General features: G+C 43.4%; 1 protein-coding gene across 33 annotated transcripts in view; it reads left to right on the forward strand.

The window, feature by feature from the left end:
• The window catches only part of CALD1 (caldesmon 1), a 187,355-nt gene that overhangs the window by 104,958 nt on the left and 59,482 nt on the right, over positions 1-22,915 (forward strand). For 6 of the 33 annotated variants that reach the window (XM_043589579.1, XM_043589580.1, XM_043589589.1 and 3 more), the window contains exon 1: positions 7,173-7,438. The exons of the other annotated variants lie outside the window; for them this stretch is intronic. In XM_043589579.1, the coding sequence (XP_043445514.1) occupies positions 7,386-7,438 (53 nt within the window). In that variant the 5' untranslated portion in view covers positions 7,173-7,385. Of the gene's footprint in view, positions 1-7,172; positions 7,439-22,915 lie in introns of those variants that run through there. 33 annotated transcript variants of the gene reach the window in all.

Genomic DNA, 22,915 nt, shown 5'->3' on the forward strand with positions numbered 1-22,915 from the left:
ACAGAAATAGGGAGCTTCACAACAAGTTAGCCAGAGGGGCTGACTCATACATGACAACATAATTCTCTCAAATGCACGCAAACAAGAGTAGGCTCAAATAGTCTCCTCTTTCCTCCTGAGATGGCAAAGTACAAAGAAAGAAAGTCACGTGCAGGAAGACTTTATAGAGGTGGGGCTAGACACTGGTTCTTAAAGAATCACTAGAATTCAGGGACGCAGAGGGAATTTTAAAAGACATTCTAGGCAAAAGAGAAGGAAGAGCTTTGTTGGGTAAAAGCAGAAAACTTCAGGAAATATCAGGCAAGTGGTGGCAAATGCTAATCATCTTTTCACAGAACAAAAGTTCCCTTTATGATAAATGTTAGGGTGCATTGCACTGATTGGAGATGTATGTTAAGTTGCCAGTGGGGATACAACCAGGGGTCAGGATAAGCTTAAGGGAAAGAGTCAGCAATGGAATGCTGGGACTCAAGGACTGGCCTTGGGAAGGAGAGAAGGCCCTCCTTTTAACTGAGTTGTAGTATCATGCCCTCCTTATAACTGAGTCATGGTTTAGACACAGATTCCAGAAAGTAGCTACTTCTAGGTGGAAAGAGACAGAATGCTATTCTCAAAAAGCACTCAGGGGTGCTAAGTTACTTTGAAGATTTTATTTCTAAGGGGGATGATGAGCACATAGAATTTTCCTTATTCCTTTCAGTTTGTCGAAAAGATTTCAGAATAAAACATAATTTTAAAAAGGTACAGAGCGCTTATAGCTGTTACCCATGTATCTTCAATCATAATCTGCCTATGGGTGTCAATAGGATCACATTACTGATGATAAAATTTTTTTTAATTTTTTTAAAGTTTTTACTTATTTTGAGAGAGAGAGAGAGCGTGAGCAGGGGAGGGGCAGAGAGGGAGAGAGAGAATCCCAAGCCGGCTCTGTGCTATCAGTGCAGAGCCCCATGTGGGGCTCGACCCCATGGATTGTGAGATCATGACCTGAGCCAAAATCAAGAGTCAGATGCTTAATCGACTGAGCCACCCAGGCACCCCACTAATGATATAATTCTTAATGCTAACTGCTTGTGCAGGATGACCACTCCACCACCAATAAAAAAAAAAAAAATCCTCTCTGATTGTTTCTGGACATCTGTCTCACATAAGCTCACGAATGGTATACTCATCCACCCTGTGCAACCTCCCATGACTTCTTGCTGGCATGCCCCTATCTCAGTGAGGCCCTGGCCCCCACTCTGCATGAAGGCATTTGCAGAGGACCCTCCACTGCCACTGCTCTGGGGCCCGCCCTGAGACCCTGGGCCTCTGTGTCAAAGGCACCGTCTGGTGTCCTTATGCTCCAAACTTCAAGGTACCAAAGTGGCCTTGTATTCCTTTCAGTCCTCCAGAATTCTAGAACCATGCTGTGCTCTGGACAGAAGTAGGGGTGCTGACCCTATCCTCTGCTCTGTTACCCTTTGTCACTCAGGCACCAAAGCTTGGCCTAGACTCAGCAAACACCTTGTGGAAACAGTTTCAGCTTCCCTGCAGTCCACCTTTCCTCGGGGCACAGACCTGGGGCAATAGGGTTGGGTTCAGGCATGTGATAGCCAACAACTCCCCAGACCTCCCTGCGATTCTCCCCCACCCAGACCCACTTTACCACTCAGTCATACCCAGATGCATCTCAATTCCAGTGGTGGGCACCATGAAACCTAAGGCCAGGCCACCATTCACATCACTTATCCTTCCATCTTGACTCAACTACAGAAAAAAATAAATCCACTTGGTCAAAGTAGTTATTTGCTCATTATGAAGCCACGTGCACGAATTCATTTATGCGGCACATATTACAGAAGCCCTGCTCTCTGCCAAGCACTGTGATAACTGGAACAAGGGGAGAGTCAAAAAGATGGTTGGGCACAGTACTTCTCCTCAAGGAGCTCACAGCCTAGCAAGGGGAGAAAGAAATCTAGAAACCCACCATTAGTGCAATCTAGAACCTTGAACTTCATGTTGCCTCAAATAGATAGACTTCCCAGGTACTGAAATTCAGGGAGGTGCTCTTTGAAAGATCTTTTTCTCCCTTCTTGAAATCAGGTTATGTGTTCCTCATTTACTAAGACCTTCAACAAGAAAAATACAATACAGAATGTCCTGAAAGAGTTGAAAAATGGGCCTCTGAAAACAGTATGAAGCTTTCTATGTTAAGGTCAAATAATAACAACAAAACTAGCTTTACAATAAATGCTGGATATAGACTGACAAAGCAACAGATCTGGAGAGGACGAAAAACAATCCTGGATTTAGCACAGAAATGAATGAATGATCTCTGTAAGAGATGCTATTATCAATGTGAAAACGATGTTCAAGACGTGTTAACAGGAACGTGGCAGGCAGCACTGGGCCTTCATCCAGGCACATTCAGACTTGGTCAAGCCTTTATTATGTCCAATTTTGGTTTCCCGCTTGAAGAGTTGTTATGTTTCAGGCTGATATTAAAAGAATGGAAAATAGGCACTGGCACGTAGCCTAGAAAAGATGAGGCTAAAGCATGATTTAGTACCTGTGGCCCTGATAGAGATAAGTGGGTTTCTATTTTGGCAACAGGAAGTACAGTTCAGTAACAGAATAAATTGAGCATAAGTGTGATTAAATACTGGGGCCTTGATCACAGGATGCCATCTTTGAAGCATAGTACTTTAGCCCCACTGCCTTCAGAGTGTCGTTCACTTTCTATCTTGTATCACAGTGTTTGTATACATACCTTACCTCCCTCTGAGTCTGACCGCCTCATCTTTGGATCCCCCACAGCATTTCCCTGGGTGACTGGCTTGTAGTAAAAATTGAAATAGTGTTAAGTGAGAAGGGGCAAGGCAGGAACATGTTGGGACAAAACTACATGGCTGCCATTGTGAGAGATAAGAGAATGTAACACACACGATACTGTACAAGCCTACGGACAGATCACACCAAGAATAGTTCAGAGAATTGTGTCAGCAAAGGCCACAAGGATACCAGTTAAGGACAGTGAGTTGCACGGGAAGGGCAGGGTGAGGGTAAAGGATGACTTTCCAGAACAGTCCATTCATTCCTCCACCCCCACCCAGCCCACCATGGATCCCTAGAGGAAAACACAGCAGGAACTAGGAAGACATTAGCAAAGATGCAGTGAGGCAGGAGAAACAAGGAAAAGGCATTACTGGAAGGTAGAAAGAAGAATAAAGAGAGAAGAGGAGTCTGTAATTTCTGTGATGGGACATGGATAAAGGGAGGAGTATTTCATGGGAAGTTTTCTTAGGAGGACCCATTAAAATGCAAGATCACAGGACAATGCAAAGCAATATCGTTCAAGTGAACATGTTCGATGCCATGAGGGTAGTGAGATGCCATCAGCCGTGGAGGGAAGAATACAAGGGGCCCATGGAAAGAAGGAAATAGGATCTGCCTGCTTATATGTAGTTAACCCCTTCACTTCCATTCCTATCCAACATACCCCACCCCATTTTTCTTTTTTGAGACAGTGAGAGAGAGGGAAAGGGGCAGAGAGAGAGAATCTCAAGCAGCCTGTCAGCTGTCAGCACAAAGCCCAACACAGGCCTTGAACTCATGAACCCATGAGATCATGACCTGAGGCGAAATCAAGAGTTGGATGCTTAATCGACTGCACAACCCAGGAACCCCATTCCTATCAACCCCTTGATAAGCAGCCATCTAGGCAAGATATTTTGCCTCATTCTAAGAGTATGGAGTCTAGGAATTTCTTTATAAGAGAGTATTTTTCAAGAGGCTTTTTAAAAATCCCTTTTAAATTATTGAACTGTTGTCTCTCAAGGGAGTAGATTTCTTTGGGGTTTGAGTTTCTGTAGGAAATAAGTGGCTGTGTGTGTGTGTGTGTGTGTGTGTGTGTGTGTGTCTGTGTGTCTGTATGTGTGTGTCTAAAGTGCATTAGGGCAGGACACAGGCACTTCCCACATACCTCACTTTTCCCTAGGGAATTGTTCCAAGGTAGAAGCTGTTCTCAAACAACCATTGCAGACTGTAAAGTCTGGAACAGATCATGTGGTCCAGTCCCCTACCTCCATGAAGTTAAGTTATTTTTTTAAATCATATTTTATTAATAAAGGACCACCCTGTGGTAGGAGCTATTCCTTTCTATTGCACTGACCTCCCTCAAACCTTTGATAAAAAATTAAATAAAGTATCCAGAAAAGGAGGATGCTATGAGTAATTTGAGACTAGCCCAGACTTCCATTTTCCTTAGTAAAATAGTCCTGAAATGTCACATGTGTGACACCCACTGTCTTGCTGACATATGCATGACTGCCTCCATCCTTCGTGGTGCTGGTGAATGATCATTAATCCAGTTCTCAGAGACCAGTTCTGGAAGCAGGGCTCTCAGTACCCATGTCTGTGCTACACAGTGAGAGCACATTAGCCTTTGGTGTGTTCTTCCTAATTCCTCTCATCTTGCTTCTGCAGCCCCAGCTAGCCAGACCCCCAGAGGGCTGCCTGGAAATTGTTGTCTACTCCAGCCTTGCCCTCAGCTCACGATTCACTTCTCTCCCTGCCTGTCAAATGCATCCAGACTCCCTTTCGTTGGCCCTTGTGCTCTTCCTATTTCCCACCGGTATCTGACCCAGGTCCAAAACTCCCTTCTCTCTTCACTATTGCTGTGTCGGTACACTACTAAGTAGCACAAGTTGGGACACCTGCTAATTGTACTATCACAGGCTAAAGACAGACAGCTACTTCCCAAATACATTTCATTAGTAACAAGGTGCCAACAAAGAGTGTGAATGATTTACCTATTATCTTTAGGGCTAGGAAAAGAGCTTGGTGGATATCCTTTATACAGCTCACCACTAGCATACTTTTAGTACATGAATGTCAGCGTGTTAGTGGAAGATTACCAAATTCTTGCTCTCCCCCATGGAAGGTAAGGTGCGCGCGCCTGCGTGTGTGTGTGTGTGTGTGTGTGTGTGTGTGTGTGTGTGTGTGATGAAAGAGATAAAGAGAGAGAGAGATAAGACTGATCTGGAAAAATAACAGAATTTTTTCCAAGCTACTCCATTTTATGAGCTCATTCCAAATACAGCCAAACTATGCTTGCCACCTTAAGATTGGAGTGTATTGGGAGGAAGGGGAAATCAGGAGCTGAAATGAATTCCCAAGGTCAAATGAGGCCCGTAAGCAAATGTATTTATTAATAATCTATCACTGCTGTAACAAATAACGACAAGCTCAGTGACTTCAAATAGCACACGCTGATTATCTACCATGCTAAAGCTTCCAAGTCCCAACACACGTTCAAGGGGCCAAAATCGAGGTGCGGGCGGGGCGTCATCCTTCTGGAGGCTCTAGGGGAGAACCCATTTCCTTGCCTTGCTGGCTTCTAGAGGCCACCCTCAATCTTGGCCTCTTGGCCCCCTTCCTCCCATCCTCAGCGCCAGCAATGTCACATCTCTCTGGCCATTCCACTGTAGTCACCTCTCTCTCTGACCACAGCCAGAGAGGGCTCTCCAACTTTAAAGACCCATACAATTAGATTGAACACACATCTGGAGAATCCAGGATCATCTCCCTATATCAATGCCTGTAACTTAATTACAGCCACAAAGTTCCTTTTGCATATTGCACATATTCATAAATTATAGAGATTAGGACATGGATATCTTTGGGAGGAGTATCATTCTGCCCGCCACAGCAGAACACTGAGCTTGGTGAAGGGAAAAAAAATCAATGTGCAAAATTTGGTAGAAAGGAGCATAGCAAAATGCCCCGATACATGTTTCTATCTCAGCTCTGGAGCCATAAACTCAAGAGAATTCTGTTGAGGCAGACATAGCTCTATTTTTATGAGTGTCTCATGAATTTTATATAGTCAGCATATGTTGAGTGACAATATATATAATCAGAGAGATGTTTAAATGTGTATATGTCATGATACATGGAGATAGTTAACTTTGAAATTCATTAAACTGCATTTACTCTATAAACTCTGACTTTGATGACAGCATAGTATTTAAGCAGGAAAACAACCAAAATTTTCTAGTTGCTTGAAATGACAAGAGCATTTAACCTATCTGAATGAAACTTCTCTAAATTGAGTACAAAGGTCAATGATGTGGCTCTGCTCCCCGACACTGGCGAACTGTTCAAACGCTCTGTGCTTCTGCGCCCTTGTTTGTGACACAAAGCTGTAGCTCTCAAAAGATGTTTTTCGTTCTGTGAAGGGGGCTCTCAGTGTGTGGAGTTGATGGCTTCTCCTGCTATTTACCAAAAGACTCATCTCAACCTTCTGTTGTGAGAACTGAGTTGTTCTACTCATTTGACAGAAAGTCCGATGCATCCGCGTTCCACAGCACCAATCTGATCTTTGCCTGTTAGAGATGAAGAAGCGTATTCATAACTCAAGCCCAGAGGGAATGTCATCTCCAGATAGAATCAACAACCACCCCCTCCTCAGGGACTGGAATTTGGTTGCTTCCCAAGCTGTTGCTGACCAGGCTCCCTTGCCTGGTTTGGCTGATGAGATCACCGCACCAGAGTGCGATGGGTGCAGACCAGGCAGACTGTTGCAACATGTTCCTAGGCAGGCTGTTGCCCTCATTTTACTGAGGGGCGTGAGCGCCAAACACCCCGTATAACCCAGCAGATCACTGATAGAGCCGTCTCTCTTCCCTTTGCCTTTGGTTTGCATTTTTATATCATGCATCCATCTTTCCCTGGATAAAAGGGCTAAGAGGAGTTTCTCAGATTTGATTTCTCAGTGGGAACTGTTTGCTTTGGAAAGCACCTACACCAATGCTAATTGAGAACAGAGCTCAGAATGAGGGCCTGAGAACTGCACCCATGTGAACTTTTTGGTGGGCTGATTTCTGTTGATCTCTTCAGAGTGAGATTCGGCACGCAAGCGATCCCATGATCAACTGTTTTCTAAAAGGCTGAGCACATGGATCACTGTCTTTTCCTTTGACTAGTTCTCTACCTTGGAATAATTGTAATTAATCATATAAAGTCTTCATGAAAGCTACTGAGTATCCTGGCCCCTAGTACCCACTAATAACAGTCTGGAAATCTCGAAGCAATCTTCACCCTTTACAGTCTAAACAGGATGGGCCTCTATTAGAGAGATTACAGTAAAAAATAACAATCAGCTCTCTGATGATCCTATGCGGAGGGAAAGGGTGGGGAGGAGTAGATTTGGCTGAGGACAAGCCCAGACTTTCGTCACAGGGACAGACCAAAGTGTTAACACAAAGGGAGAACACCGGAGCATCCTGCACACTGCATTTCAGCCACAGAAAACATGGCACCTCCGGGGGCCCGGCCCACGCCCTGACTGCCAGGAGAGTCTCAGCACCTCCAGCAACCCGCCACCCCTTCCAGCTACAGACATGCTCGGGGGATCCGGATTGCAGGGAAGACGCAGCCTGGCCGCGCTCTCCCAGTGAGTGCTCACTTTGCCTCTTCGCTTTAAATTTTTCTTTTTTCTTTCTTTTTACAAAGGAATTGTTCTTATAAAAGAGAGAAGAGAAAAGAAAAAAATTTAATTGTGGGAGAGGGAGGGGAGAGGAGAAATCAGGAGGCAAAGGGAGGCAGGCAGTGTGTAAATTTCAGACCTGTATGAAACTTTCTGGTCTAAACTTTGTGGTTGTTCGATTGGTTTTCCTCGTTTCCATTTCTATGGTGGTTTGTAGACCATTTGTAAGGGTTTTACCTAGGCACAGGGTTTCTCTACTGCAAATACTGATCCACGAAGTATTGTGTTTCTGAAGATCTGCTGTTAATTTAGACCTGAGCCCTTTGCTCAGAATGATCCATTTGCGGGAATCAGAGATCTTGGCTAAAGCACACATTGCCCAATCCTTAAAGTCAACAGCCCAAAGCCCTTAATATACTGACCATCTGACTGTGACCGAACAAGATTGAGAGCACATGCAATTGATCAGGGAATTGTTCAGATAACAGGCTCCAAGGTTTAGAATCATGAAACTGTGGAATGTTAAAGCTAGAAGGGGCCTCTAGGATTGTTTGCTGCGATGTTCTCATTCTATAGACAAGGAGACGAAACCCAGAGGGGTAACTCAACTTACCCAAAGCCAGACAACAGTCAGTAACGAAACCAGTGCCTTTGTACTGCAGGCAAGAGCTCTTTTCACGCTGGTGTTTATGAGGTTTGGAAAACTTATTGGGTCCTGGGAAAAGGTACCACACAAGAGTAAGAATACCAAATGGCCTTTCAGTAAATCTTTCCCATTTTTGAGAGTTTTGGCACCGATTCAGCATGACAATTGTTGTTCCAGTTGTTCCAGCGTTTGTGCAACAGTTAATCAAATAAACAGAGGAACTCAATGGGGTCCCGAAAATGAGACCTACCTCCAGTACATTAGCAGATATCTTGGATCACCCCTTTCGATAAGTGCGATCTCTCAAGTGTGAGAGCTCAAAGGGGTTTTAGAGGTTATCTCCACAGGCCAGTGGTTATCAAACGAGTTGTTTTAGGTTTTTGTTTTGTTTTTGTTTTTGTTTTAAGCAAATTTAATGCTACAAGGAATTCTGTTAAGTACAAGAGATGTTCTGGTTGAATAGTTTAGGACCTAGACCCCTCCCCTACTGCACTCCCAAATCACGCCCCATTGCTTACCTCCACTCCACTCCCTATCTCTTCTCCACCCCACGCCACTCTGCCCACTCCACCAAAACTTCCTTGGAATCCCAGATCTTCATGGAACAGTTCAGAAGCCACTGGTCTTTTTTAATGCCGTTATTTCAGAGGAGGACACTGAGGCACATAATAGTGAAGGGTCTGCCCAGTGTTACACAGCTGGTCAACAGGGCCTGGAATGCTGGAAAAAAGCCCAATCTGTGTGCATGCACACCCACCAGTGTCCTGTGTCTCTCTCTCAACTCTCAGTTCTGAGTTGTCCGAGTTTTCCTGCTCCATCATGCCTGTGGTTCTATCAATTTACTTCTCCATGTCTCTCTCACTCTTCACTCACTCTATCATTTCCTGAACTTCAACAGTTATTGCCTCTCACCTGGACAATTATAACTGCCTCCTCTCTGGTCCTGGCCTCAGTCTCTCTCCCCTTTCTCATCCTGTCCCTCCCCCCACCACCTTTGAGAAGGGGACCCACTCTCCTTAATGTGGCATTCAAAATTCTCTATAATCTGCCTTCAGTATTCCTTTCCATTTCGACCTGTCCCTGCTGCAGCTGAGTTGGATCACGCGCTGTTCCCCAAATTCATCATGCACCGGCCACCTCCATGCCTTGGCTCACTCTGTTCCCTACACAGGAACACCCGCATGTACCTCGGTCACCTCATCTGGAATAAAGGCATTAAACAAGATCAATGGCTCCTGAACTATTCCATGGAAACCTGGGATTCCAGAGAAGTTTTGGAGTGGGTAGGCTGGGGTGGGGTGGAGAAGGGATGGTAGTGGGGCGGGAGGAAGGCGGCCTACCACGTCTGCTTCGGACTTCCCTCCTGTCCTTCAAGGCCCCAGTCAAATTTTACCTTCCTCCACAAACCTTCCTCAGTTCCTGTCTCTCTCTGCACTAATAAATTTTGTCCAGCCCTATGTTATTAGCCTCGTACTCAAGTTAGTGGGCATGCCTGTGCTGTCTACAAGAGATGGCAATTCACATGCAGGCCAGAACTATTTTGAATCTTTGAATCTTCAGTTTCCAGCTTGGTGCTGATGCAAAAAAAAAAAAAAAAAAAAAAAAAAAAAAAAAAAAAAGTCCTTTGAATTTCTTATTATTAGATAAACCAAACTCAGTTCATCCAGGTTCACACTTTTCATTGGAGTCATTTGAACATACGAAATTTCAGCACTTTTTGCTTTGGAAGAAGTATTAGGTTAAATGTCAAAACAGATGCCCAACAAAATGATTTCTAAATTCCTCCACATTTGCATCAGATAATTGGTCTGAGTTTCATTGCCTACAAAACAAGATTGGCAGAATTTTTTTTCTATGAGACACATTAAAATTCCTGAATGCCAGACCCTACACACAGCCATGTTATCTCCAGGCCAGGTGTGAATGGCCTTTCAGGTCTTTAGATTTCAAGGTGCTGTGTAATTTGTTTCTGGTAAGATTATTGAGAGATTCTGTCACTTGCAATTTTCACCACTATTTTTCTCATCTCCCCAAAGCCCTCACTCATGAAGTCTCTTCCTTTAGTCAAAATTTCATGTTTCTTATAAATATTCATGCTTTTAGTCCATTAAGAGTCATGTTTCTCATAAAGAAGTATGCTTTTATGTATCCTGACGATGAGAAAGTTTTGTTCTTGTGCCACATTCTGTAACAAACGTGGAAGGGTACACAAAGTTTAAAACCGTGGAATCAAAGAAACATAGGGCATTATATAGGAAATGAACTCTCACACTGTGCTGCCTCTCGCCTCCCTCCCAGCCCATCAGAAATGGCTTCGCAGAGGCCAGTCCAGCTGCAGCAAGAGGAATGGGGTCAGGGGAGGTGCTTCTCTGCCATCTGGAGGCTAATTTGCTTCCTGGCATTCCTAACTGGAATGATGTGGATGCGTTTTTCCCATGGAAACGCAGCTTTGCTTCTCAGTATTAGCTTCAGATACATCTCAGGCTTAAAAAGGTGGTTGTGGGCTGGCCTGGGATCCCAACTGCCATGTATAATGATGTTTGAAGTTCCAAAAACCAATTTGCAAATTAAGGTTTTGGAAACAAGCTTTTCATAAATGTAGACTGCTTGGATTCATTTCCAAGCCTAATTGAATTTTTAAGAGGAGCCTTTAAAAATCTGTAAACCTTACTCATTTCCATGCATTCATTCAACAAATATTCATTCAGGGTTTCCTATGCCAGTTAGTGCTGCCGGACTAAGCACTAAGAACATAAAAAAGGACCAAACACAGGTTCTGGCTTCAAGATTATCTCGTCTTTTAACCTCCCGCCCACTTCAGGACAGCAGGGATCTTTTTTCCAGCCCCCCTGCCCCTCACAACACCCACATTCCCAGGTCCATTCGGGGCTCCGGCTGCCAGCAGAGCAGTCCAGCCGCCTGATCAGCTTAGCTGCATTCATGTTTTCCCTCGTTCCTTTTTTCCTCTGATCGTCTGAAAGAAATACAAGTTTCTTTTAAGTTACCCTTAAAATAAGTATAATACACTTAAGTTTGTGACTCAGTATCGTACATTTATACCCACACATAAATGTATTTGAAACAAGTATTTTACAAAACAGTGCCCACTCTTACTATGTACAGTGCTCTTGGATATTTCTCTTTTCTTTTCTTTTCTTTTTCTAATGTTTATTTTTGAGAGAGAGAGAGACAGAGTGTGAGCAGGGGAGGGGCAGAGAGAGAGGGAGACACAGAATCCGAAGCAGGATCCAGGCTCTGAGCTCAAACTCGGGAACTGTGAGATCATGACCTGAGCCTAAGTCGGACACTTAACCAACTGAGCCACCCAGGCGCCCCTAATATTTCTCTTTTTTTAAAGTTGTACTACAGACTTCTCTTTTTTTTCAGCTTTATTGAGGTATAATTGACAAATACAATTGTAATGTATTTAAAGTGTACAGTGTGATGATTTGATATACCTATACCTATACCTATACATATACATATACATTGTGAAAGATCCCCCCCACCATCAAGTGAATTAATAATGTACATCATCTCCCATATTTACCTTTTTCCTTCTTTCTTTCTTTCTTTCTTTCTTTCTTTCTTTCTTTCTTTCTTTCTTTTGTGAGAACACTCAAGTTCTACTCTCTCAGCAAATTTCAGTTATATAATACAGTATTATTCACTACAGTCACCATGTTATGCATTAGATCCTCAGACCTCATTCATCTTATAACTGAAAGTTTGTACCCTTTTACCAGCCTCTCCCTGTCTTCTCCAGCCCCCAACCCCTGGCAACCACCATTTTATTTTGACCTTTTGTTTTTCTTTTTAATTCTACATATAAGTGATTCCATACCATATTTGTTTTCCCCTGTCTGGTTTATTTCACTTAGCATAATGCCTTCCAGGTTCATCCATGTTGTTGCAAAGGGCAGGATTTCCTTCCTTTTTAAGGCCAAATAATATTCATTCATCTGTCTATCTATCTATCTATCTCACACTTTTCTTTATCTGTTCATCCATCAACAGACACCTAGGTTGTTTCCATCCCTTGGCTATTGTGAATAATGCTTCAGTGAACAATGGGAGTGCAGATACCTTTTCTCTCTTTTTTTTTTAAATATGAAATTTATTGTCAAATTGGTTTCCATATAACACCCAGTGCTCATCCCAACAGGTGCCCTCCTCAATGCCCATCACCCACTTTCCCCTCCCTCCCACCCCCCATCAACCCTCAGTTTATTCTCAGTTTTTAAGAGTCTCTTATGGTTTGACTCCCTCCCTCTCTAACTTTTTTTTTCCCCTTCCCCTCCCCCATGGTCTTCTGTTAAGTTTCTCAGGATCCACATAAAAGTGAAAACATATGGTATCTGTCTTTCTCTGTAGGACTTATTTCACTTAGCATAACACTCTCCAGTTCCATCCACGTTGCTACAAAAGGCCATATTTCATTCTTTCTCATTGCCAAGTAGTATTCCATTGTGTATATAAACCACAATTTCTTTATCCATTTATCACATTTAGGCTCTTTCCATAATTTGGCTATTGTTGAAAGTGCTGCTATAAACATTGGGGTACAAGTGTCCCTGTGCATCAGCACTCCTGTATCCCTTGGGTAAATTCCTAGCAGTGCTATTGCTGGGTCATTGAGTAGATCTATTTTTAATTTTTTGAGGAACCTCCACACTGTTTTCCAGAGTGGCTACACCAGTTTGCATTCCCACCAACAGTGCGAGAGTCCTTTTCAAGATAGTGATTTAGATTTCTGCCCTCTAATAGTTTCTCTACTTTTTAATTTCATTTAAAAATGCTGGTCATGACCCACTAAGTAGATTTCAGAAGCTGCAAACTGAGTCCCAAACTGAAGCTCGAAACCCACCAAACATATCACATGATCTTGATTCAACTGGCTGCCTTCAGAGCAGCTTGGGAAGCTCGGCTAGCCTAGTGACCACACCGGCCGGCCACTGCAGGAGTCAGCCTGGCTGGAGGCTCAAGGAAAGGCTTTTTCAGATGGGAATCAGAGGGTCTAGGTTCTGGTCTAGCTCCTTCAGTGATCAGCACCATGATCTCAAGGAAGCCACGTCAGCTTGCTGCCACACGGCCATAAAATGGAGATGGTCAGGCTTGCTCTGTGTAACTTGCAAGGCCATCCGGTATAATGATGTGCATTAAAGTGTACGGAAACTATTGAGTACAAAAAAAGTGCCAGTTATTGTTGAATAGTCTTATTTTTCCCAATTAAAATTTAATATCAGAGGAACAACTTGGAGGGACCATTTGTTCTTTATAGAGTCGGAAAAAAGATCCTTGCATGGGCTATAATATTATGCAACTTCATAAGTGAAAATCTCAGAGTGGCATTTGTTTGTGATGTTGTAAGCAGGTTTGTATTTGGGAGCTCAGCTGGGTCATCCTCGCTCCTCTGCCGTTAAATACTTTTTCTGGTTACAATAGCAAGGAAGCAGCTAGGTGGTCAGTAGGCTTTTAACTCGTGAGCTTGTTTGTGCAGGAGTATGCTTTGCCTGATAGTATCGGCTCTAGCCTGCTGGATTTATAAACACTAATTTCTGCTGTTTTAAAGACTTTTTATTAAAAACAACAGACATTCAGGGCACCTGGGTGGCTCAGTCGGTTAAACTTCTGACTTCAGCTCAGGTCATGATCTCACAGTCCGTGAGTTCAAGCCCCACATCAGGCTCTGTGCTGACAGCTCAGAGCCTGGAGCCTGCTTCAAATTCTGTGTTTCCCTCTCTGTCTGCTCCTCCCCCACTCATGCTCTGTCTCTCTATCTCTCTCTTTTCTCTCTCTCAAAAATAAATAAACATTAAAAATTAAAAAAAAATAAAAACAACAGACATTAAACAAATATTAACATGTTTAAAAATTATTAAGAAGGTTTAAAACAATAAACTTCTAGAGAAAATGTGGTATTTTTCTCATTGATCTTTCACTTTTTCTTTGTAACTTTCTTGTAAACTTCATCTCACACAGACATTGATTAGAATGCATCTGTTAAGTCCTGATTTCCTGTTTAGAGGCTGGTATTCTAGTCTGATATTTTCTATGCTGGTGAATTCCTATTGAGTGCCTACACATTTGCCTCTTACAGGCTAGCTTGGCCTGCTGCATTTGCTCTCCGTATCTTTTCTTTACCTTTCCGTGACTACTTTCTGATCCTTACAAGGAATGTCTACACTCACCTTTTCTAGAATTCAGTTCTCCAAAATACCCTACCTTTCACTCTGTAACAGAGGGAAAATAAAATAGTAATATAATAAGGACTGTATTTACTCCAAAGAAAAGGAAATAAATTTGACACTTTACTCTGTAAAGAGTGAAGACATTCTTTATACAGATCAGCAATACCCACACACCAACAGCCACAGCTCATAACTACCCTGTATTTTCCAAAGAAAAAATGCATAAAGTGCACAAAATTTAAGCAACTTTTTAAAGCTAGCTTTAAGCTGGTATCATGACATTTGTAGCTTATGGGTAGATAATTTCCACAGCTATTTAATAAGTTTGAGTGATATGTTTAAGACTTGAATTGAAAAAGACTGTTCAGGGGCACCTGGGTGGCCCAGTCAGTTTAGTATCCTACTCTTGATTACAGCTCAAGTCATAATCCCAGGGTTGTGAGATCAAGCTCAGGCTTTGCACTGAGCAAGGAGTCTGCTTAAGATTCTCTCTCGGGGCGCCGGAGTGGCTCAGTCGTTTAAGTGTCCAACTTTGGCTCAGGTCATGATCTCATGCTTCGCGAATTTGAGCCCCATGTCGGGCTCTGTGCTGACAGCTGGGAGCCTAGAGACAGCTTCAGATTCTGTGTCTCCCTCTCTGTCTCTCTGCCCCTCCCCATTCACGCTCAGTCTGTCTCTCTCTCTCTCTCTCTCTTAAAAACTAAACATAAAAAAAAAAATTATCCCTCTCTCTCTCTTCGCCCCCCCACCCTTCTCACCCACTCATGCTCTCTCTCTAAAAAAGAAATTAAAATTAAATTAAATTAACTTTAGAAAAAAAAGAAATAAGACTTTTCACACAATATTCTAATGAATAAGTGAGGCCTGGGGGTGCTGAGACATACTGAGCCTTGGGAGAAGAAAGGATGGCTGTAAAGAGGGACTGTTCTCACCTCTGCCCTCTCACTGATGACTTTTCTGGAGTGAAACAGCACCGCTAGTTCAGGAAAGGGTCTCAGTTCTCCTTCTATTGGCCAGACCCAGCTTTCACAAGCACAAAATGGGCACATTCTTGACAGATGAGAAATTAGAGCCAGATATCCTGACTCCCACATCTGTGTTTAAAATTTTTTTAATGTTTATTTATTTTTGAGAGAGAGAGGGAGAGAACAAGCGGGGGCAGGGAGGGGGGGTGGGCATGGGGCAGAGAGAGAGGGAGACACACAGTCTGAAGCAGGCTCCAGGCTCTGAGCTTTCAGCACAGAGCCCAACACGGGGCTCGAACCCATGAACCGTGAGATCATGACCTGAGCCGAAATCAGATGCTTAACCGACTGAGCCCCCCTGGTGCCCCCCACATCTGTGTTTAGAACTTACTGGTTATGAAATGTGTGACCTTGAGAAGGTCACTGAGTTTCACTAGGTCTAAATTTATTCACCTGTAAAAAAAAAAAAAAGTAGAAAGGGAGAAGAGAAGAGAAGAGAAGAGAAGAGAAGAGAAGAGAAGAGAAGAGAAGAGAAGAGAAAGAAAATCTGCCCTGCAGGTTTAATGAAGAGTGGAACTAGCTATGCAAACATGTAAACCACAGCGGGTGCTTAATCTGTATCACATTTCCTATCTTTCCCTTCCCTCTGAGCACCCCCTTTCCTAAAAACCCCAGAGGAGGGGTAGCTTGCTATCTTATGCCAACAGTAAGCAACTACTGCTAGGGCAAAAGGCAGCCGAACTTGGTTTGTGATTGACATGTCACATCCATCCATGAAGCATCCATCTAACCCAGAAAAATCAGAGGAATGCTTCGTCTCAGTTTTGAGTTGTTCCATTTACTAACTACTTAAAAATGGTAACCCATACTGCTATACTTTGGATAACTCTGAAGTTAAAGGAAACTTGCTGAAAGTGGACTTTGGGGGCAAAAGATAGAATTACTGCTTCTCCTACTTGGCCTAAACCAGACACGTCATAAAGGAGGACGTACTAGGAAGAGGGGATTTGTTTGCCAGGGATTTGGAAGACACCAGCCCTTGAGTGATCTTCACAAGTGAGGAGAGTATGAATGAGGAACATTGACTTCACAATCCAGAAGACTTGGATTCAGCTTCTCGTTGCATCGTCTTATTAACTGTGTGCCCTTGAGCAAATTACTTAATCTTGCTGAGTTTTTCAGCTTATTCATGTATGAGAAGAGGAAACCACATGTGAAATGGTTAGCATGGTGCCTGGCACTTAGTAAGTGCTCAAAAAGTTGTGGGGAGGTGGGCAGGGAGGGTGGTTGACAGTGATAATTATTGGCATGAGTGGGTGCCACAGCGATGAATCTGAGGTAGCTTCTGGGTAATCACAAAAGCATGTGATGAGTTGTATTAGCTTCCTAAGGCTGCCATAACAAAGTGCCACAAACTGGGTGGCTTAGCACTACAGAAACTAATTGTCTCACAGTTCTAGAGGCTAGAAGTCTGAGGTTCAGGTGTCTGCAGGGCCTCTGAATCCTGTATGAAAAGAATCCTTGCCTCTTCCAGATTCTGGTAGCCCCAGATGTTCCCTGTTTGGTAGCAGCATAGAACCGATGCTTCCTTTACTGCACGTGACATTCTCCCTATTTCTCTTCACATCGTCTTCCCTCTGTGTCTGTCTCTGTGTCCAAATTCCTCCCTTTTTATAAGAATGCCAGACAGGGGCGCCTGGGTGGCTCAGTTGGTTGAGCGTCCGACTTCGGCTCAGGTCATGATCTCGCAGCTCAGGGGGTCGGGCTCTGTGCTGACAGCTCAGAGTTTGGAACCTGCTGCAGATTCTGTGTCTCCCTCTCTTTCTGCCCCTGCCCTGCTCACGCTCTGTCTCTCTTTCAAAAATAAATAAACATTTAAAAAATTCTTTAATAAATACATAACGAAAAATAAAAGAATGCCAGACATATTAGATTAGGGCTCACCCTAATGATCTCACCTTAACTTGATATGACTATAAAAGTATTGTTTCCAAGTAAGATCATAGCCTGAGGGTGTACTGGGGGTTAGGACTTCAACATATTTTTAGAGGGGACACAATTCAACATATAGTATGAGTATACAGACTTCCCAAAAGTGAATGTAACAAACCTGACCATTACTTCTGCATTTTAAAGTTTGCTGTGGTCTCTAAAAGTTGGGCAAATTATGTGCATCCTAGAGAGGCCTGATAATACCTATTCTGGTATTAGTTAGCTGAGTAGTGAACACTTCCTGCTCACAAAGGGGCCAAAGCGCCTCAGACTGAAGCCTAGTGGGGAGCCCTCATTTTAAACTCATTGGGTGAAGGGCAGCCAGGAAGCATGTACAACCTCTAGGTTTCACCCCAAGGGAAATAGCCTTGAAGTCATAGATTGAACCATGTGTTCCAGGCCCATAAGGAGTTAGTGTCATGGGAAAGATTTATTTTCCACTTTTTCTCCCTCCCCTGTATACATTTTTAAATTTCTGACCTTACTTCAACATTAGTTTTGGGCCAGGGAAGTATTATGAGTCTGCCTCTCCTGGATCTGAAGATGTAGGGGCTGGGAGAGAATCCTGTAAAACATTCCCTCCATCCAGGGAGTGGCTCAGCCATCCAGCCAGCCCAGGAAGGCCAGAGTTTCATGATCCTACCTCAGAGCTGCAGGTAAATCCCTAACCAAGATCCCCAGGTATGAGAAGAGCAAAAGGAACACACCAAAAGTGAAAATTGAGCATACGAGAGGTTAGATTTGTAAGTTACAATAAAAGGCATTTTAAGAAATCAGATGGATGGACTGCTGGTCACATGTAATGAACCACTGACCTAAATAAACAGTAGAAAATGCTAGAAATTGTAGGGGGAAAATTGTTAACAAATTAGAACATTCAGGCCTTAAACTGAATACTGTATTAGTTTCTTACGGCTGCTGTAACAAAGTACTACCTACTGGGTGGCTGAACATAACAGACAGGGTTTCCTTCTGAGGGCTGCAATGGAGTTTGTATGCCAGGCCTCTCTCCTGGTGGTTCGCTGGCGATCTTTGGCAGTTCTTAGGGTGTAGATTCATCAACCTAATCTCTGCCTTCACATGACATTGTCTCTTTCTGCACATAGTTTATACCCTCCATGAATATCCTTTTCTGTGTCCAAATTTCCCCCTTTTATAAGGACACCCATCATATTGGGTGAGGGCCACCCTAATGACCTCATCATAACTCGATTACCTCTTAAAGCCCCCATTTCTACATGAGATCACTTTGTGAGGTAGGAGGGAGTTAAGTCGTCAACGTATCATTTTTAAACAACACAGTTCAATCCACAAGGACTGGAAGATTTTAAATAGTTTAACACAATATTCCTTAGTTTAATTCATCAGCGATATGTGGAATAATTTCCCAGTACAGTTAAAATGCCAGCTGGCCAGAGGATATTGGGGCAATCGGGACATCTGGGTCCTCCGCTGACAGGCTGTCTGTCTAAAGCCATTCCAGTGAAAGTCAGAACCAGCCTCCACACATAGAGCTCTGAACCATCCATTCTTCACTAAGGTTGGGTGTTAAGCCAGCCCCAAAGATGAATAGAGAAGGGGATTATTTTCTTCCAGTAGGACACGTGCGTTTTCTGGCATGGGAAGATAAAGCTGTCTGATGATAAATTTCCATCTACATTTTAATGAGAAGTGACATGGATTATGAGAGTGACGGAGAAAATGAGAGATAAAAGGCATTCCATTTATTGGACATTTTTCACCACAATCCTCCCCCTCCAGCCTCCTCTCCTGAAAATGGAAAGCCAGAGAAAAGGTGGTCAACAGAAGAGGAATAAGGGAATACCAACGGAAGATAAGAATCTTCCCCTGCAGTTGCTCTGCATTTCTGAGCTTTCTCTAGTGTTAATATTTGCAATGAAAAAGAGTTTCAGGCTCTTGAGATAGAAAAGCCTTTCTGCTCAATTCTCCCATTTGTGCTTGGAAACAGCAGTCTACTTTGGAAAACATATAGGCGCAGAACCTATTTCCCATATGATGAGGAGGACAGTGATAATAATAAGTTAATAAAAATGGTTAACACTCACGTAGTACTTACTATGTGCCAAACACTGCTCTAAGCACTTTAGAAATAGTAGTTCATTTAATCCTTCAACAGTACTACAAATTAAGTACCACTACATCCATTTTACAGATGAAAATGAGGCCAGAGAGGTTGATTCACTGGCCCAGCCACCTCCTTCCTGCCTGGGTGTGTGTATGACTGGCCCCTGGCTCCTAGCTCCAGGCTGAGTGGCTTCTGGTGGTTCCCTCGCTCTCTCCAGCTTAACACTTAACGGATGTTACTTTCTGCCTGTGCTCTCACAGCTCCAACCTCTGGTCTGCGTGGGAGAATCTGGCAGCATTTGTAATATGACATCAGATTCTGCTTGATGAGCAACCTTCTCCTCCTGGCAGAGCAGGGCTGGAGAGGGTGAGAGGAGTGGTCGGCAGAGGGTCGTAGATCGTCCATGACTCTTGATCTTAAATATAACAGCACAGGAGACTAAATACCACTTTGAGTCCCACAAAGAGGCAGTGAGTGTGCCTCTTCCCCCAGTGGGAGATCTAGTCTTCCATAAAACTAGCAACTCCTCTCATCTCGTGGTGATTAATATCACATGACTTTCTTATGCCAATTAAAAGCGAATACACTCTTCTAGTGACTTTGAACTTCTCCATATCTTAACTTCTAAATCCTATCTTGTCAAGAACTGAGACCTGGAGAGAAGCAGATGTGGTGTAGTATAGTGGTGCAAAGAGCCCAAATTTGAGGCTCAGCCAGAAGGTAGCTAAAATCCTACGTGTGTTCATCTTGGACAAGTGATTTGACTTCTCTGTGTCGGCTTTGCTCATCTAGACTACAAGATGGGAGTAATCATGTCTACTCAACGTTCTTGTAAGGATTAGATGAGATGTATCTTGTCCTTTGCCTCACATTTAGTAAGTCCGGCACAGATGGGAATTATCACCATTAAATAAGCTTCCTTGTCTTCTTAAACAGTTTGTTTGCTTCACTCATTCAAAGGCAAGGTTGGCTGGTCTAGTATATCCCCCTCTTTTTTTTTTTTTTAATCACCAGTGTTACTTTTTTTTTTTTTAATAGACAAAGGCCATTGTGTTTGGCTTTTTAGCCTTAGAGATATTACCTATAACTTTAATAAGGATCATATTTACCAGAGTTAGTTGTTAGTGGCAGCCCAGCCCCAGGGATGGGTGACATGATTCCTGGGGCCTCCTACAATCTCCCAGAGGCCTGAACACCCTTTGTGTAGAAGTCCCTGGGGGAACTTGAGGACTTCAATTCTCTCTGGCAAACTTCAGAGCAACTCATCTGAGCAGAACACAATAATACTGTGACATCTTTGAGACAGAAAAACGCAGCAGTCTTGTGGTGCCTGGGTGGCTCAGTCAGTTGAGCGTCCGACTTTGGCTCAGGTCACGATCTCACTGTTCCCAGGTTCGACTCCCACGTCGGGCTCCGTGCTGACAGCTCAGAGCCGGAGTCTGTTTCAGATTCTGTGTCTCCTTCCCTGTCTCTGCCCCTCCCCCGCTTGTGCTCTGTCTCTCTCCCAAAAATAAATAAACGTTAAAAAAAAATTTTTTTTTTAAAGCAGCAGTCTGAAAAGCCCCAAATTATAGTGATGTCCTAGCTCCAAATACAAGTCACTTGGCTCCACCGAGCCTGTTTCCTCAACTGTGAGGTGGGAATGATAACAGTATCTATCTCACCAGTATTCTAAAGATCCCATTAGAATATGTACATGGTGGAAGCGTTTTGTAAATTATAAAAAGTTAGAATTGTAATCCATTATCGCTTGGATGGATCTGAGTTCGTGAGTTGGCTCTGAAAACAGCTTAGCCACTAAACAGGATGGATTAACAGGACAGCCCTGCTGACACAGATTATAACCGGGCAATGTCTCATTTTGACCGGAAGCCATTCCCAGTTGCACCGATATCAGAAAGAGCCTGGTTTTGAATGGTGGTGCGTTGTAAGAAAAGGAAGAAGGTGGTAAGCCAGGATGAGGACACCCCATGAGACAGGAGACAAGCAGAAAGGCAGGAGGAACAGGGTTTTATTTTGCTCCCAGTTAAAAAAAAAAAAAAGGCAAATGACACTTCTAGGATCAGATTTATGCTCTAGACCTGGGACAGCCCTTCTCGAAGGTTAAGACCAGGTACTCACTGATCATACATATTCAACTCCCTGGAAGCATTCAGCTTAAAATTTCCTTGACTGCACTTCTGAGTTTCAAAACCACCCTTCCAAAAAAAAAAAAGCGTTAAAAAAAATAAATATTAGGATTGTGATTTTTGGTTTGGCCTTTAAAAAAAAAATTTTTTTTTTAATCCAAAACCATAATTGTGGCCTACCAAATAGACTCTCCTCCCATACAGCGAGGATTTAATTTTTCCAGTCCCCTCCCTCGGTGCCTCTTATCCTCTTTCTCGTTTTTTGATGAACTGCACATGTTGTAGAAGCCGCTCCTGGGCCTCAGACGTGAGCGGCCCGCTCGCCACTGCCAGTGTCCTAATAAGGGAATGAACATGCTCCCGTTGCTGAGGTAAAGAGGAGTCGGGCGGCGGAGGATATTTTTGCTGATTGAGGAGGATAAGGTGTGGTTTGGCAGGTACCTCGTTGGTTTGGCTGGTTCCCGACCGAGTTTTTTTCTTTTTTTCTCTCTCTCTCTCTCTCTTTTTTTGTTCAGTTCGAATTCCGTAACAGGCTGTAAGAATTGTTTCCTCACGGATCCTTCGCCAAGTTTTAAGAACATCATCCTGACACAGGACGTCCGTGATAGAGAAGGAATAGGAATTTGGGGTTCTGTCATGTTTTCATCAGGGGAGGAGGTGAAATGCTCCCAGCTGCCAGGCCTGCTTGCCCACCAGCCAACGAAGATGGCATAAAACTTGATCGATTTTTTTTTTAAGTTTTTAAATCTTTTATTTATTTTTGAGACAGAGAGAGAGAGAGAGAGAGAGAGCACAAGTGGGGGAGGGACAGAGAGAGAGGGAGACACAGAATCTGAAGCAGAGCTCAGGCTCTGAGCTGTCAGCATAGAGCCCGATGCAGAGCTCGAACTCACGAACCGCAAGTTCATGACCTGAGCCAAAGTCAGACGCTTAACCGACTGAGCCACCCAGGCACCCCCAGACTCAGTCAAATTTGGTCAATGGAAAGAGGAAAGAATATACCACTCAGGGTATTTAACCCATGTTTAATAAAGTTAAAAAATTTTCTGCATGATATTAAGTTACGTAACACCTAGTCTCTGCTTATAAATATTGACATACCTCAATTTCAAACAAATAAAAGAAACAAAAAGAGCCTGGCGTCTAGGATCATAAGGACGAGTGTCCCCATCTGCTTCCTCTCTGATCTTGAAGTGCTTGTCCGTGGCTTCTCTTTCCACTCTTATTTGCTGAATGATTCTACACTGCCTTATAACTGCGACTGACCTAAATTGTTCCTAAGTCACTCATTATGAATCTGTGTTTCTCAACCTGGCTATAGACTGGAATCCTTGGAGAGCTTTAATGCCTAGATCATACCCACAGTGGGTCTGATTTAATTGGTCTAGGGCACAGCCTGGGCAGAGGGATTTTTAAAAGCCTCCCCAGGTGATTC

Source organism: Prionailurus bengalensis, chromosome A2 (genome assembly GCF_016509475.1).
Source record: "Prionailurus bengalensis isolate Pbe53 chromosome A2, Fcat_Pben_1.1_paternal_pri, whole genome shotgun sequence".
In the NCBI taxonomy this organism is placed as follows: Eukaryota; Metazoa; Chordata; class Mammalia; order Carnivora; family Felidae; genus Prionailurus; species Prionailurus bengalensis.